Genomic DNA, 13,667 nt, shown 5'->3' with positions numbered 1-13,667 from the left:
CATTCCCACGTGCGCTAAGGCTGCCCTACAACACAGCGGTTCTGCGACAACATCTTTACCCATCATCAACAGCGTCATAATCATAATCATCACCACCATCATCACCACCACCACCAACACAAACTCCATCCCCTCCGCCTGCTGCTGTACACAAACCACCGCTCCTCCCCCCCTCACCACCACCTCCTCCTCCTCACTCCACGCTTACTCAGCGAAGGAAATCGCTTTTAAAGCGAGGAGAGAGGCGAGGGGAGGAGGAGGGGGTTGAGTGAGAGAGAGAGAGGAGTGGAATGTGACGCGAGGTTGGTGTTGGTGGTGGTGTTGGGTGAGGCGGTTTGTCACGAGACTCCGTGTTGTTGTCCTTGTTAACGTTGAGGCGAAAGCAAACAGCTTCATCTTCCTCCATCTCCTCCACCTCCATTATCCTCCTCCACATCCACCTCCACCACATCCTCCACCTCCTCTTCCTCCATCTCCTCATCCTCCACATCCACCTCCACATCCTCTTCCTCCTCCACCTCCCACCACCTCCTCTTCCTCCACCTCTTCCTCCTCCTCCACATCCTCTCCCTCCACCTCCTCCTCTTCCACCACCTCCTCCTCCCCCTCCTCCTCCTCCTCCATCAAGAGCAGTTGACGACAAACGCCAGAGTGGCCGGGGCTGAAACCCGCACACTCCCAGACCGCGACTTGTCCATTGGATTTGTTCATACTTTGTTGTTGTTCCTGCTGATGGTGGTGATGGTGGTGGTGTTGGGTCGCTACTAACAGACAGGGGGTTTGATGAAAGACTTCCCCGTTTCGTGGTGAAGCTCGCCGAGATGGATCTAAGCGCAATGAACCTGATGGCTCAAATCGAAGAAGACCTGCAGGAGTTTGGTATCGAGAAGAACGTACGCCCGTGTCTCAAGGTACACACACCTCGTGTGCACACGTGTCTGTGTGTACGTACCTTTGTGTGTGTGTTACATCTTGTGTGTCTACGTGTGTGTACGTGTCTGTGTGTACGTACCTTTGTGTGTGTGTGTGTTACATCTTGTGTCTACGTGTGTGTACGTGTCTGTGTGTACGTACCTTTGTGTGTGTGTTACATCTTGTGTGTCTACGTGTGTGTGTGTGTGTGTACGTACCAGTTTGTGTGTGTGTTACATCTTGTGTCTACGTGTGTGTACGTGTCTGTGTGTACGTACCTTTGTGTGTGTGTTACATATTGTGTGTCTACGTGTGTGTGTGTACGTACCAGTTTGTGTGTGTGTGTGTTACATCTTGTGTCTACGTGTGTGTACGTGTCTGTGTGTACGTACCTTTGTGTGTGTGTTACATATTGTGTGTCTACGTGTGTGTACGTATCTTTGTGTGTGTTACATATTGTGTGTCTACGTGTGTGTACGTGTCTTTGTGTGTAGCACACCTTGTGTGTCTACGTGTGTGTACGCATCTTTGTGCGTTACATCTTGTGTCTACGTGTGTGTACGTATCTTTGTGTGTAACATACCTTGTGTATCTACGTGTGTGTACGTATCTTTGTGTGTGTGTGTTACATATCTTGTGTCTATACGTGTGTGTGTACGTACCAGTTTGTGTGTAACATACCTCGTGTGTATAGTGCCTGTGTATGTACCAGTTTGTGTAAGATACCTTGTGTGTCTACCTAACCTTTGTATGTGTGTGTTACATATCTTGCGTATCTACGTGTGTGTGTACCTTTGTGTGTAACACACCTCGTGTGTATAGTGTCTGTGTGTACGTACCTGTGTGTGTGTAACATACCTCGTGTGTGTACGTGTCTGTACGTATCTTTGTGTGTAACATACCTTGTGTGTCTACGTGTGTATACGCACCTTTGTGTGTGTGTAACATACCTTGTGTGTCTACGTGTCTGTGTGTACGTATCTTTGTGTGTGTGTAACATACCTCTTGTGTGTACGTGTGTGTAAGTACCAGTTTGTGTGTCACATACCTCGTGTGTGTACTTGTGTGGGGAGCGGTGGCGCCGTGGTTAGCGCACTATCGCTACGTCAACACTGGGGATACAAAGACGGCCGGCGTTGTCTTGACCACACCGTGACACGTTTCGTGCGTTCTTGCCGCTCACAGCAGCACTTGTCCCAACATCCTGTTTAAGCTATACGGGGTGCCTTTGTATGTATAGAGACTGCGAGGTGGTCCATGAAATAGCAGTCGATCAAATTCGCGATTGAATCCATCTGTGTGGAGCTTTGAGTGCAAGCCCCTTTAATACGTCTGCGTGGATGTCCATCCCTGGTTTCACGTGGCACGAAGTCAAACACTCGTGGCTTGAATTGGCCACACATTCCGCGAACGTAGCAGGGCCCTCTCGAAAGAGAGTCTTGAGACTCGGTGAGGCTTTTCCCACGATAAATAAACGGTACCAACGATGTGTACAACGATAGTATATCTAGCTCAGGAGGGTCGGCAACTTTGTGGGGTCTTTGAAGGACTGCTGCTTATTTATTAAGGAACGTCCGTCTCGTATTCACCGCACAGGTCAGTGCGTTGGGGGCTCTGTTTTCAAAATAGGTCAAACAACCCTCAATATGATAATTGTTTTTTTACCCTTTTATCTGGCAACAAAACTGACACCTTTTTTTACCAGGAGTCATGTTTGCATTGACCACAATACCTGCAGTCGGAATGCAAACAAAAAACACAACTCTGATAATGTATGCACTGTCCTTGAAGTTGATTGGTCCACACCCGAGACAGCTTTCCTTAGAGCCTAGTCTCACATGGTGTTAGACCAGATATTTCACAATGGCACTTGTTCTTTGTGTTGCTGACTCCTGAGACAGCTGGTCCTCTGAAAGTGACATGTTGGTAATGGGCAGCAAAAACATCAATTGTTGTACTGTACTGTGTGCTCCATGCTGTCACGTCTATTATGCTTCCGCACCGACTGACCAGCGTGGTGAAGTATGAAGTATCTGTACAATGCAACATGCGATTGCGTAACATCTAAGGGGGCCACGGTGGCGAGATGTTAACTACCTCGCCTGGTGTACAGGAGGTCGTGGGTTCGATGCCGAACCTGACGTCTGCTGCTGTATATTTGGAGTTTGCGTGCCTTTCTCTCTCCCCGTGGTCGCGTGGATTTTTTTCCGGATCCTCCGGGTTTTCCCTCCACATTTAGAAACATGCTTTTAGAGTATTTGGCTGCTAATAATATGAAAAATATCTATATAGCTCAGTGGGCCTTATCTGGTGAAAGAACATTTTTGTTTAAGTTTGACCGCGTCTCTAAACGCCTGTAGAGTAACAGGGAGGGATATATTGTATGGTTGATAGTCATTCTGTCATGTCTCTTTGCGCGAGTCTATGGGTCCTTGCATGAGTCGAAACAATTCAATAACTGTATATGTAGCGTCTAATACTCTTCTTACCCAGGCTAGCCACATCGAGGTGTTGTCCTATTTTTAAGGAGAGTCCTGCATTGGGTTCTTTTTACTTAAAGTAGTTTGCAGCCAATTTATGATGAGTGTTTCATGTACACGTGGGAGGACGCCTGATCACCTGGAGACAATGCACGCGCGATGGAAACGGGTGGCGATTAGTCAACTTGCTGTACTGCCTCCTCCTGGCGAGCCAGGGTATGGCACCTCGATGCCCATGGGAAGAGAGTTTTCTCAACATCCACCAATCTCTCGCCTCCACGTGATGTTGTGTGGCATGCTTACAGCGCCACTTAATATTTTATTTAAAGGTTAATAATTGAGCTAGGACTCCTGACAACATCGTTAATCATCGCGCAACGTGTTGAACAAGTGTGACGTTTACTTTTGTTCATCTATATTTGTAACTGGTTAGACTTGATCCTGTCACAGGAATGTAGAATGTCCTATAACACTGGGGAGAAATCGCGTCCCTGTCGCAAAGGTTGCCTGGACCTAAGCGTGAGAAGACCTGACTAGGGCTGAACGATTTATCGATTTCAAATCGAAATCAGAATTTGAAACAATGCGATTGGCAAATTGCAAAGGCTGCGATTTGAAAAGTCCTATTACTTTAGTATTGGAATTGTTTTATTTTTTATTATTATAACTTTATTTATTTAACTTAACAATTGTTCTATATTTAATTGTTCTATTTCAATTAAAACATTTTAATAAATGCATGTTGGCACCAATTAATATCTTTAAAGTTCTCATCCTTGCATTAGAATATATAGAGCAGTTCATATTTAGATGGTATCATGTGGTAATGCTCCATCACATGTTTTAAATCTGTTACAGAGTGACTATTGAACTGCAACTTGACTTTTAAAAAATGTAATCGTAATATCTGTCAGAAAAATCGCAATTAGATATTTTCCCCAAATCGTTCACCCCTAGACCTGACTCGCAAGCCGAGGCAGATCAACAGAAAGACAATCCAACAATCCAATACAGTCAAACGACTTTCACCAAAGCATGCCAAATATATCAAACCCAGACGACCCGCACTCACGTGGCAGAACAAATACAATAGCACAATGCAAACACGGAGTGAAATTAACTCGGGTCAGGCAGAAACACGAGTTGAACAACAACAACTATTCCGCTCAAACTTTCCAAACAGAGGAACCCGGCCAAGTAACCGGGTAGATCTGTCGATGCCAGTAACAGTGCAAATCGTTGACAATCCACCGTTCGCCGAGGTCCTGCCCATGCCGTTGCGGGTCTTACTAGTTGTATGGCCATACTTCGCCACGCTGGTCAGGGCAGATCGTTGAAGGTGGGGAGCACAGAAGAACAAACAGTGCAACAATGGATTTTTCTGCATTGCTCTCCAGGTAGTCTCACAGCAGCCGAAAGAAAGCTGTCATGCACGGTGGTTGCCCCATCTAAGTGCTATCCAGGCTGAAAGGTTGCTTATAAAGTAACCATGTGAATTGAGTCAATTAATGAGTTAAATGGCAAGGGCAGTGTCGGCTGGTGAGTCGATATTTTTTGTGTGGCATGGAAAGCCAGAAGGGGTCGGGAAGCCAGCAAAAGATAAAAGATTGGCTGCTCGCAGATAGAGCTTGTGTCTGTCCCACAAAGCCACGATATTAAGTTACCTATCCATGACTTACACACCACCGTGGCTCCTTTACAGACTAAATATTGCAACATCCCCATGGGTTTTCGTGGAGCGATCGATTACAGATTTGATTGATGCCCAGCACTAACCCCCGAACCCCTTCCCAGTGCACGTGAGTTTCATCATCATCAGACATTATCTATCCACTGCTGGATGAAGGCCTCCTGAAACCGTCGACATCTATCACGGTCTCGCGATGCAATAATCCATCTAGCTCCGGCACGCCATCTGATTTTATCGCTCCATCTCCACGGTGGACGTTCTCTCAGGCGTGTTCGCCCCTTTTGCTGCCACTCTGTCGTTAGTTTCAACCGCGGACCTTCATCCTTTGCATCGACGCATCCTGCTAAGAATCAATTTTCTTTAACGGTAAATATGACGTCTCAACTTTTGGATGTCCTCTAACCCCACGTGTGTTTTCCCCCCCCCCCCCTTTATTCCCGTCTCCCAGCGTAATTCCAAGCGTGCACCTGTCCACGCTTCTGTGCGCACTTTGCCCACGAGTGCAGCACGTCTTAATTAATGCATGAACTGCCAAGCAATCCACTCATCGTGCCCCTTCCCTATGTGGCCCCCCACCCACACAGACGCCTGAAGAGATTGAACGGCTGACCGTGGACGAAGGACTGAGTGACATCGAACGTGCGGTGCATCTGCTGAGGTGGGAACTTACGTGCAGGAACCTGTCGTTAAAATAACTCTTGCCTCGACAGTGGCGTAGCTATCGAGTGGGTGTACAGGCGGTGCAACTGCACCGGGTCCCACACGCCAGAGGGGGCCCAGGCGCCAGAGGTCGCAAACGGGTTTTGATTCCTTACCCGTACCCGGCCGCACCAGGGTCGCAAACGGGTACCCGTATCCGTACCCGGCCGTACCCGTACCCTACCCGTACCCTACCCGTACCCGGCCGGGTATGGGTAGGGTACGGGTATCGGGTACCTGATTGCGACCTCTGGGATGAAGCCATGTTGCAGCACGGGTGGGTTGATTCTAGGAACTTGAATTGTGAGAAGAGACAAGACGTTGGGAAATGAGTGAAAAACAGTTACTCACCAGTGACTCACGGTCTACCCGTACCCGGCCGCACCAGGGTCGCAAACGGGTACCCGTACCCGGCCATACCCGTACCCTACCCGTACCCGGCCAGGTACGGGTAGAGTACGGGTATCGGGTACCTGATTGCGACCTCTGGGATGAAGCCATGTTGCAGGCGCGGGTGGGTTGATTCTAGGAACTTGAATTGTGAGAAGAGACAAGACGTTGGGAAATGAGTGACAAACAGTTACTCACCAGTGACTCACGGTCTACCCGTACCCGTACCCGCCCGCACCAGGGTCGCAAACGGGTACCCGTACCCGTACCCAGCCGGGTACGGGTATCGGGTACCCGGTTGCGACCTCTGCCAGGCGCCAGGCTGTGAGGAGGGGGGGATGATGAACATGGCACTCCCTCCACCACCAATTTCATTTCTTGCACCAGTACCCATGCCATTGCCACTTCGAAGCTAACAAGAATATGTTATAGGAATGCAATGATTCACTCCCCAGGTAATTTGAGGAATTGTCATGATTCAGGGTCACCAATCAACTCAAGAATCAATCATTTTGAAAATCTAGTTTGAACGAAGTCACTTTTTTATATTACATCGGATATGTTTCATGTTGTTCGTTTGATTAGCTTAAAGGCATTCGTATATCATTTGCAGAAATCATAGATTATAATCGATGCTTAGAGGTACGAGCTGATGCATGCGTTGCGAGCAAAGGGATCATCACGACTATGTATATTTTCACGGTCGTGCTATGTAGCTTGCAAAATTAATCATTACATGCTTAGAAAATTACTTTGCAGAAGAATGACTAAATTACCGCGCAGGATAATGACACATTTGGCAATGCAGTGAAAGCAATTCCCTTGCTAAGGGTTGCGTACACAAGATGCATTCATCCGAGTGGAACAGTCTAAGCTAATTCTGTGAAGCACTCCAGTGGAGTAATAATTCATTGTTGGTGAGACCACCACTTGGACATCAAACAAACGTCAACGCCAAGTTATTGCATGCTCATGCTCAAAATAAGCTGCCATCACTGACCATCTTCACTTATGGGCAGCAGTGGAAATTCCACAGTGCCATGGTGGGGAGAATTGTATCAACACAGCCTCTACTGTTAATTTCCCCATCAAGTGGTGCAGCAGCCTCGCCAGCTGGTGCTTAATTAACACACCACAGAGCGTTGATGATGATGATGATCATCATCAAGATCAGTTCTTCATTTCTCACGAACTATTTTCGCTGATGGACTGGAGTAGGTAGCGCATGATCAGTCGCCACAGCCATCGGGAGAGGCACATTGCAAGTGGCGTGTCGGGTGCAGAAATATTTTCCAAGTTGCTGACCCAGATGGATATGGCTGAAATTGCACCCTGACCACATCACCATAATAATGATTAACTTGTCGATGATGATATGGTTGAGTCAACTCTGGGTGGGTCTTGAACTTAGCTCATAAGTATTGTGTATGTTTATACTGGTAGGAACGAAGTGAACCAGCCTACAATAGATTATATCGTCCGTCCGATGTCCGATTAGGTGTAGCAACATCGCCCCATACTGCAAACACTTGGCAGGACCCTACAAAAACCTTTAGACTCAGTGAGGCTTTCCTGGCTAAACAAGTGTAACATTCCCTTATAATTCCCTGAGATAGTTTTTAATTAAAACATTTAAATTAAAAATTGACTCACAGCGGCCTAAAGCCTACAGCTAGGCCTAAAGCCTAGAACTAGGCCTCCAACTCTCCCTTCGTATCGTACCCTCCTGCCATTTCATTTTATTATAGCCATTCATTTGTTCGTTCCTACCAGCCCACCCCGCAGGGACCTGTTTATAACCAATGTGTTGTGGTGGTGGGGAGGTGGTGCAGTGGTTTGCATGCCACATTAACCCAGCCACAGTTCGTGCCAGCAGCGTGTGATGTCGGTACATCAGTCCTGTGATGTCCCCCTTCGCCAACCTGCATGGTGAAGTATGGTCAGACATCTGATGAAGGTAGCTTGTGTTTCCTCAGAAACGTCGTGATTTAATTTAGTTGTTTTCATTAATTTCATTTTATTGATTGTTTTACCTACGTGACTTTACCGAAAAATCCAAAGAGTATGGTCAAACAACCACTATAGTCGAGGCCTACATCCAGTCGTGGACTTACGAAGAGGTTGTTATTTGTTGATTTTTATTATTATTTATAAACAAGGTGTTAAAGCATTGTTGAAACCCCTATTGGCCCCGCCAATTCCCTACGTTGTCTCCCGCCCCCTCCAACGCTTCACCAGCCACCTACCCTTTGTGATTTCTTCACTACCACTGCTCAACCATACCCTCAAAGACAAAGATCCCCCGTATAGCCTTAACAGACTGTAGGGGCAAGTGCTGTTCGCGAGCACCTATAAAGACCGGCACGGCACACGAGGGGGTGGGTGGCCAACACCACACCCGGCCGCCTTTGTCTCCCTAGTGGCGATGTTTTACATATCGCACCAGGTACTCATTTGAGGCTGAGTCGACCTAAGGGCGGCCCAGGACCGGTTTCAGATAATCGTCACTGGTGTTGACCGTGAACGGGAATCGAACCCGTGTTGCCAGGTTCCTAGCGCAGCGTGCTAACTACTAACACTACCGCTCCCCATAAACACTCACACACACACAGACACGTGTGTGTGTGTATGCACACGTCCAACCCTCATCCTCCCCCCTCCTGTCCGCCACTCTGCATGTGACTGCGGCGTCTCGTGGCGTTTCCCTGGTGATGCGGTCACGTTTCCACCCCCCTCCCCAACACCAAACCACACGGTGGCCCTTGCTTGCTGCTCCCCGTACGGACGCACGTACACTCACACTCACTCACTGTACGCGCCACGCGTGACTCGAGCTCACGCACGCGTGCGCTCAATTGTCGTAGTGCACGCACCTCGCGTCTGCCAAGCGGACTGATTTGAGGCAGCAGATTCTTTTGGTGGTGATGCTGCTGCTACTGTTGCCGCTGCTTTGCAGAGCACAGTAAAAAAAACTAAAAACTCAACGCGTGTGTCAATAACACTGTGTTGTGGCTCTAAAAGGGGAAATTTGTATATGTAACACTGTCTTCTTGGTTCTTTCGGTAAAGTCACGTAGAAGAACCAAGAAGATGAATCCCTGCAGTCACGAAAGCTTTAAATCGAAATATATAACACTGGTCAGCAAAAGAAATATTTTTTTCTGGCCTGGACTTTTGCAGCTGTTTTAGACTAATTTCAGGGTGCTGATTCCAAATCTGATCTCAGATTTCTCATTTTATGCTATCGGCATACCCCATTTTCATTGATTTTACCCCAAATTAACTCTGTCACTTATGATTGCAAGTTGTTGCGAGTCAGTGACTGCTTTAGTGTTAAAATATGGTGCTGTATTTTTAGGATAGTGTGTTTATAATATCATTTTATGTAGATATCCACATTTATTTAATATTTTTCTTCTGCAGTTTTTATTGAAAATGCAATATTTGATATCTCAAAAACCTGATGTTATAGACAAAAACTGATGCCAGATTTGGAATCAGCACGCCAAAATTACCTTAAAACCGTTGGAATACCTTATGCCAGAAAAAGTATGTTGACCAGTGTAATAGGTGACATGGCAGGCAATGGTCCTTCATAGCACATGCATAGACATGCCAGAGAGATAGAGTGGATAAAAAGAGGTGGACACTGCACTTTATACCATGGGTGCCACGGTGGCGAGATTTTTAAATACCTGGCCTGATATACAGGAGGTCATGGGTTCTTTCCCGACCTTTACGCCCGCTGTATATTTGGAGTTTGCGTGTTCTCCCCGTGGTCGTGTGGATTGTTCTCCGGGTTCCTACTGTTTATCCCTCCACATTCAGAAACATGCATTTAGAGTATTTGGCTGCTATAAAATTCCACTTGATAAGCCATCTTTTGTTGATATTATTTGTGGCCAGGTCACTTCTGAAAAAGAGCTGTATAACTCAGTGGGCCTTACCTGCTAAAATAAACAGTTGTTTAGTTCAATATTCTTTGGGTCTTTTGGTAAAGTTCAGTAGATCGGTAAAAAATATAACTATTTTTATATTTTATTTTTTTAACCTATTTACGTGACTTTACCGAAAAACCCGAAGAATATGAATTACTGTAGTCATGAAAGCTTTATGTCACTGTTTAGTTTTAGTTTCAATTTAATTATAAGGATGTTTCCAAAGCAACAGTTTTTACATTGGAATATTAAGTTACCTATTCCTGGTATCCAAAGGTTTGGCAAGGATGCACATAGAAACACACACACATATCACTCAAGGGTTTGGATCGTTGCAGTAATTTGTATATTCAGTCTTTCTGTCAAGCCCGCTACTGCGGTGAGGGCTGAATCAGGTTGGTGCACAGATTGTCTGCTTTGAGCAGCATCACCCACACTTCTGATGTTCCAGAATCAGAATCTTTATACTGGAGGAATCAGATGAGCTATGAAGTTATATTTCACAGATGTCCAGGAGTTTTCACAGATGTCCAGTAGATCTTTGGCAGCGCGTGGCTGGATGGACACGGGCTCACTGATATAATCCCTTGCGATGGTGAAACCCATCTTTGTCCAGCACGTGACGGCCTTAGAGAATCATCACGGCCGACGGAATTGAGCAGATTTTTTTGTTAACGCGCGGAACTTTCCATTTCTCGTTATATATTTTTTTGCTGAGCGATAAAATACTCGAATTCCTATAAACGCCTGCAAGTGTAAACAGAGAAGCGCATTTATCTGATGCGCGTGTATGCTTATGCCTATGCCTTACACGACACCTTGAGCGGCGGCTAAAAACAGCACACGTGAAGGCGCAGTCCCTTCAGCCGTTATCGCCTTCAACGGACTGAGTAATCGTGCTTGCACACAGCTGTGACAAGAGAGATCAGCCGGCAACACCAGCAGCAGCCGGCAAATGCTACACGGCGCACACCAGATTCTCCGGATAGTAAGACGCTCTGGAAAGTAAGACGCACTCCAGAAACTTGCGCCCCAGTGTCAAGAGAGTTGTGTTTTACCAGGTAAGAACTGGGCGCCGATACACGGGCCCGTTTGCAAGTTGCATCTGATCGACATGGTCATAAAAGTAAAATGAAGTTATACAATGTTCGTCAAACGCACAGACGCACCCCGACCGGATGATGTAACGCTCCTCCAACTTTCGCTTTGAAATACATAACTACATGGTGGGGGCGGGGGGGCTGCATATTATAATCTAAATGGGAAAGTGAGCGGCTCAAGTCAGCGACTGAAGAAGCTGGCAGCACGTTGAGCGAAACGTCGGACATCGTGCCGCACACACAATCCGATAAAGCCTTGGGAGTAGCAACCGCAGCGGCACGACCGCAAGGTCCCCGCGGAGCGGCCGCCGACTCTTCAGCCGTGCCCTCCGAGCGGGCTCCACACTCAGCGAGCTACAGGCACCGTTGTGAATAATGGATGGGCCCGCAGCACTAAGCCACAGATATGCATTCTGTAATTAAAGTCGCGCTACAAGGGGCCACTTGAGATTCCTCTGGGGCTCACAACAAGCCTCCGTGTTGGGTCAAACAAGACGACTCAGCCACTATTTACCCCCCTCTCCCCACCATCATCATCCGAGTTTGGCCAACACAGTAGTGTCATCGTGTGCGATTTGAAGTTGCGTAGTCAACTTAAGCCGCCCTTACATTGGCCTAAACACCCCGGCCATAATAGAGGTGGGCCCTCGGTTTTGCAGGGATACCTCTGATAGGGCCTTGCGCGCAGCGGTGTTGGTGGAGACTGGGGGTGGTGTGGTTGTCGGGTTGACAGCTGTGAGGTCAGATCTCGCAAACGAAGCAAGGTTGCGCTCGAAAATGGACGACGACCACGCACGGACAGCTTTCTCTTGGCTACAGACTGTGTGGGGCTACATGGTGGACAACGGTGGGTAGTTGCAGCAAAGTCCATTGTTGGTCTGCACCTCCATGCTCGCTGCCTTCCCCAAACCAGCACTGACCAGCGGTGACGGTGTTACGGTCAAGTAACGCCCAGAACGATGTGCTGGGCATGGGGAGGCCCTCATCCAGCAGCGGATTGGTAGAAGGCGTGTACACACGTGCATTACGACGTGGGGAGCGGGGGGGGGGGACATGTGGCGATGAGATTGTATAGCAGGGAAGCCACCTACTTTCATGAACACATCAACGTGCCTTGCCTGCCCCTCTCTTTCCCCACGATGTTAGTTATCTTCCCCCCTTACCCATTTCCTCCACCCGATGTGAACTTCCATGACTTCGTTCGTGGTTCCCATCTGGGTGGGACAGCGAGCCCCAAATCTCTCCCCTTCATTGATCTTTCAGGCACCGAAATTTTTGTTCCTCCCCTAGCTCCCCCCCACTTCGTTGTGTGATCCGGTGCTCTCTGTACCGGGCTCGCGTTGAGTTGCAATATAAAAAAATATCTGAAGAACAATACAAAATTAGAAACGCATCAACGTGGACAAGCGTCGAATGGTCTGAAACACGACGACACCCAAACTGCCACGAGCGGTCTCGATTCGCTCCCCTTGCCTCGCCATGCGAACAGTAACCCACCGCGCCTTCAGAATCAGTGTTTATACTGGAGGAATCCGATGAGCTGTAAAGCTCTTTGTTTCACAGATGTCCAGAAGGGGTGCGGGGTCAGAAGGTTACAACAACAACAAACAATACAACAAACACGATAGGAGTGCGAAATATAGGGAAGGTAAGCGAATCACTATAGAAAAAAATAAGCTGTTTTTTTGTTTTTTAGCAGGTAATGCCCACTGAGCTATTAGCTTATTTTTCGAAAGCAAGCAAGCCACAAATGATAGCTGAAAACGCAATCATCCACCACCACTCCCTTTGTTACTCTTCCCATCCCCCCTTCCCTCAGCCCGGCTTTCTCCATCCATAACGTCCCACACACGCACACAAAAAGGCATCAGCTCCGAGCAAACATCGCCACGTATTGACACGGAATCGCGGGCCAAAGCAAACTGTCGAGCATTTGGCGGCGGCACGGCCTGTGCATGCGAGATACGGGCACCGTGAAACGGCAAATATCTCTTAATGGACCTCACTCACTCACACGGTGGGGCGGGCGGGCGGGGGGGGGCGACGGTACTGCCCAGGCTGGGTTTCCTGGGCAAATATATAATCAAATAACACCAGCTTGATAATGTAAGAATTGATTGTTTACAATTCCTGAAAATGATGGCAATGACATCATCATGATGATGTGTACAAGCACGTGATGCAGTGGCCGTCTCTGTTCGATGGCGAGCCACAAAGACTCAACACTGTCCATAGACTCAACACTGCCCAAAGACTCAACACTGCCCATAGACTCAGCACTACCCATAGACTCAGCACTACCCATAGACTCAGCACTGCCCAAAGACTCAACACTGCCCAAAGACTCAACACTGCCCAAAGACTCAACACTGCCCAAAGACTCAACACTGCCCAAAGACTCAACACTGCCCAAAGACTCAACACTGCCCAAAGACTCAACACTGCCCAAAGACTCAACA

At 47.7% G+C, this 13,667-nt stretch overlaps 1 protein-coding gene across 2 annotated transcripts in view; it reads left to right on the top strand.

The window, feature by feature from the left end:
• Positions 1 to 158: 158 nt before the first annotated feature.
• PPP4R4 (protein phosphatase 4 regulatory subunit 4) overlaps positions 159 to 13,667 on the top strand; it is a 61,992-nt gene continuing 48,483 nt past the window's right edge. Inside the window, exons 1-3 of one of the 2 annotated variants that reach the window (XM_078606251.1) lie at positions 159 to 302; positions 772 to 911; positions 5,667 to 5,740. In XM_078606251.1, the coding sequence (XP_078462377.1) occupies positions 822 to 911; positions 5,667 to 5,740 (164 nt within the window). In that variant the 5' untranslated portion in view covers positions 159 to 302; positions 772 to 821. Of the gene's footprint in view, positions 912 to 5,666; positions 5,741 to 13,667 lie in introns of both variants that reach the window. The other variant, XM_078606250.1, reaches the window with a different exon arrangement.

Source organism: Lampetra planeri, chromosome 25, assembly GCF_965212315.1.
Source record: "Lampetra planeri chromosome 25, kcLamPlan1.2.h2, whole genome shotgun sequence".
NCBI lineage: Eukaryota > Metazoa > Chordata > Hyperoartia > Petromyzontiformes > Petromyzontidae > Lampetra > Lampetra planeri.
This window is presented reverse-complemented; position numbering and strand designations above follow the sequence as displayed.